The sequence below is a fragment of the Xyrauchen texanus genome, chromosome 29 (genome assembly GCF_025860055.1).
Source record: "Xyrauchen texanus isolate HMW12.3.18 chromosome 29, RBS_HiC_50CHRs, whole genome shotgun sequence".
NCBI lineage: Eukaryota > Metazoa > Chordata > Actinopteri > Cypriniformes > Catostomidae > Xyrauchen > Xyrauchen texanus.
In genome coordinates, this window is record NC_068304.1 from 40,701,170 (window position 1) to 40,703,669 (window position 2,500).

Here is a 2,500-nt window from a genome sequence, read left to right on the forward strand (position 1 = left end):
AAGCAAGATAAACATAAACGATGACGAAAGCCAAAATATTAAATGCCATCGATCAATATTTACTGTTTTACTATTCGATTTTCTGGTATGATTTTGGAGCAAAACTACAGGTCAAAAAAATTATCTTAGAAAGGTGACATGGTCATTATTTTACTTTTACACATAGATGGGTATGTCTATTCCTAAAACCAGTGGACTTCAGCACTTCTTGTTGCACTATATACAAATTGTGTGAGTCCAAATATGGGAAATAACACTATTTTGTGTTGTTTTTCCAAAGATCGAGTGACTCTAACTCTAAAAGTATTCAAGATATCTTAATATCCTTTTAGATTCTGGTTCAGAACAAACTTTACTTTTTATATGCTAATTTAAGGCCCTGCATGGTTAAATCTAAGAGTTATGGGGCTCTCAATGTGGCTCCACGTGCAAATTGTTAAATGTGACCCATTTTCAATGGTCAAAATGCAAATGTGGGTCACATGCTATGAAGCTAGTTTTTCTTGTCCAACAAAAACAAAGATATGAAGTACAAATAATGTTGAAACTAGAAATGTGCCTTTTATTTATTCACATAAAACAATAATGTCAACAGTGTTGAGAGTCCAAAATGACACTATTATATAAGCGACACATGTTGCTCTTTTTGGAATTCATTTTGAGTTTTTGGGGACTTTTTTACCACCCACTATTAAACAAAGTATTACTCTGTAAATATTGATCCATGAGATTTCATAGTCCGGCTTACTTCAGCCATGTATGTCACTTAACGTCCCACCTGTGGAAATCTTTATAGCCGCTTCTGCTTTCACAAGAAGTAGGTTTAAACTAATTGCAGAAGTTGCGTCCTCCCTAATAAGTCTATCTGATCTTCTATAAAGCTAAAAGAAGCTCATAAAACATACCGTACCCCTCTGTAGTAAACACAGCAAGGCTCTGAGTCACAACGTCCCCCGTTGTTTTCAACTGCTTGACCTTTGCGTTTATCTTGATGACGATATGCACCACTGCCCGAGTAAAGTATTTAAACGCTGCTGAACAATGCTAACCTAGCATTACTCAAATATTCTAACAGCACATGCATTTGGCATTAATGATTTTAATATCTTCTCAAGTGCACACAGTGTGTTGGATGGGTTTGAAGGTTTGACTTTGGGTTTTATTAGCAGATCTTTGGCCCATATCCCCAAGCTGTTAGCTTCATTAGACGGCTGAGACGCTAACAGGAGGTAAAATAATACCTCTAATGAACAGAATTTATTGCAATAAGATGCATGGACGCAAACAATATATCTCTGTTGTGTTCTCAAAGACTACTGTTTTAGCATTTGTCACAGACATAGTGACCGCTTTGACTCATTTCGGAAGCATTTCTTTCCCTTAAGGCGGACAAAGCGGCTGTTATTCCTCCCTGAGGGACCTCAGTCTTACAGTTAATGGTGAATCCATGATTCACCGTTCATCGTGCCTAAGGAGTGATATTATCGTTCCCTCTTTCTCTCTGTTTACTCAGACACAAACACTGGCGTTGACATTGACAACACAACGGCTTGCTTCCGTGGACGCGGTGAGGATTATCGTGGAACGGAGGGCATTACCCCCGAGGGAGTGACCTGCCAAAGGTGGGACGCCCAGTTTCCCCATCGCCACGACTACATGCCCCAAAACTACCACTGCAAGTAAGAATAACTCTTAAAACACAGAGTAGGGGTTTAACCCCGGTGTGCTGGCCAAATTGCCCACATTGGCCCTTATCTATCATAGTCTCCTACTTATCCCCATCCCAGAATTGGCTACATCACTCTACTCTCTCCTCTCCACCAATAGCTGGTGTGGTGGGTGTACTGGTGCACTATGGCTGCCATCACATCATCCAGGTGGAGGCTGCACACCCCCTATACTATGTAAAGTGCTTTGAGTGTCTAGAAAAGCACTGTATAAATGCAAGGAATTAAGTAATATTGTTTAAACATGTTGTAAAGCAGTCAATGGAAAGGAGGAGGCGAGAACCGGCTTGATAATATAAATAATATTTTAATGAATAACTTAAACCAAAAGACAAACACACACACACATGAAGGACATGTTCGTAAATGATCTCTCTCTCCCGCACAATCCTCCGCAGTCAGCCTTTATCCCTCTCGGAGGCTTGATTAGCCTGATAACAGACAGGGTGTGTATGATCACGACCTCCGACCTCTGACCTGCAACACATATATTTCATAATAAGTTACCATATTGTAGTCATGTGACAAGCATGTGACAATCTAGTGGTCAGATGTTTCTCAGTAACAACCGCACATCCAAGTATCATCCGGGAATTGTGAGCCATCGTTCCTGCTTCTCAGATCAATGTGCGACAAGTAAGCTAATGAAATAAGCTTACTGTTTGGCATGACAGACAAGTTACACCGAACCTGTTTTTGCGTGCATCTGTGCAAGGTTGTGTGAAGAACAAGCTTAAATGACATGTAATCATTCTTAATCTGGTCAACATATG

At 40.1% G+C, this 2,500-nt stretch overlaps 1 protein-coding gene across 1 annotated transcript in view; it reads left to right on the plus strand.

The window, feature by feature from the left end:
- The window catches only part of LOC127622742 (hepatocyte growth factor-like), a 52,457-nt gene that overhangs the window by 20,906 nt on the left and 29,051 nt on the right, over positions 1-2,500 (plus strand). Inside the window, exon 8 of the mRNA XM_052096810.1 lies at positions 1,514-1,679. Within this exon, the coding sequence (XP_051952770.1) occupies positions 1,514-1,679 (166 nt within the window). The remainder of the gene's footprint in view (positions 1-1,513; positions 1,680-2,500) is intronic.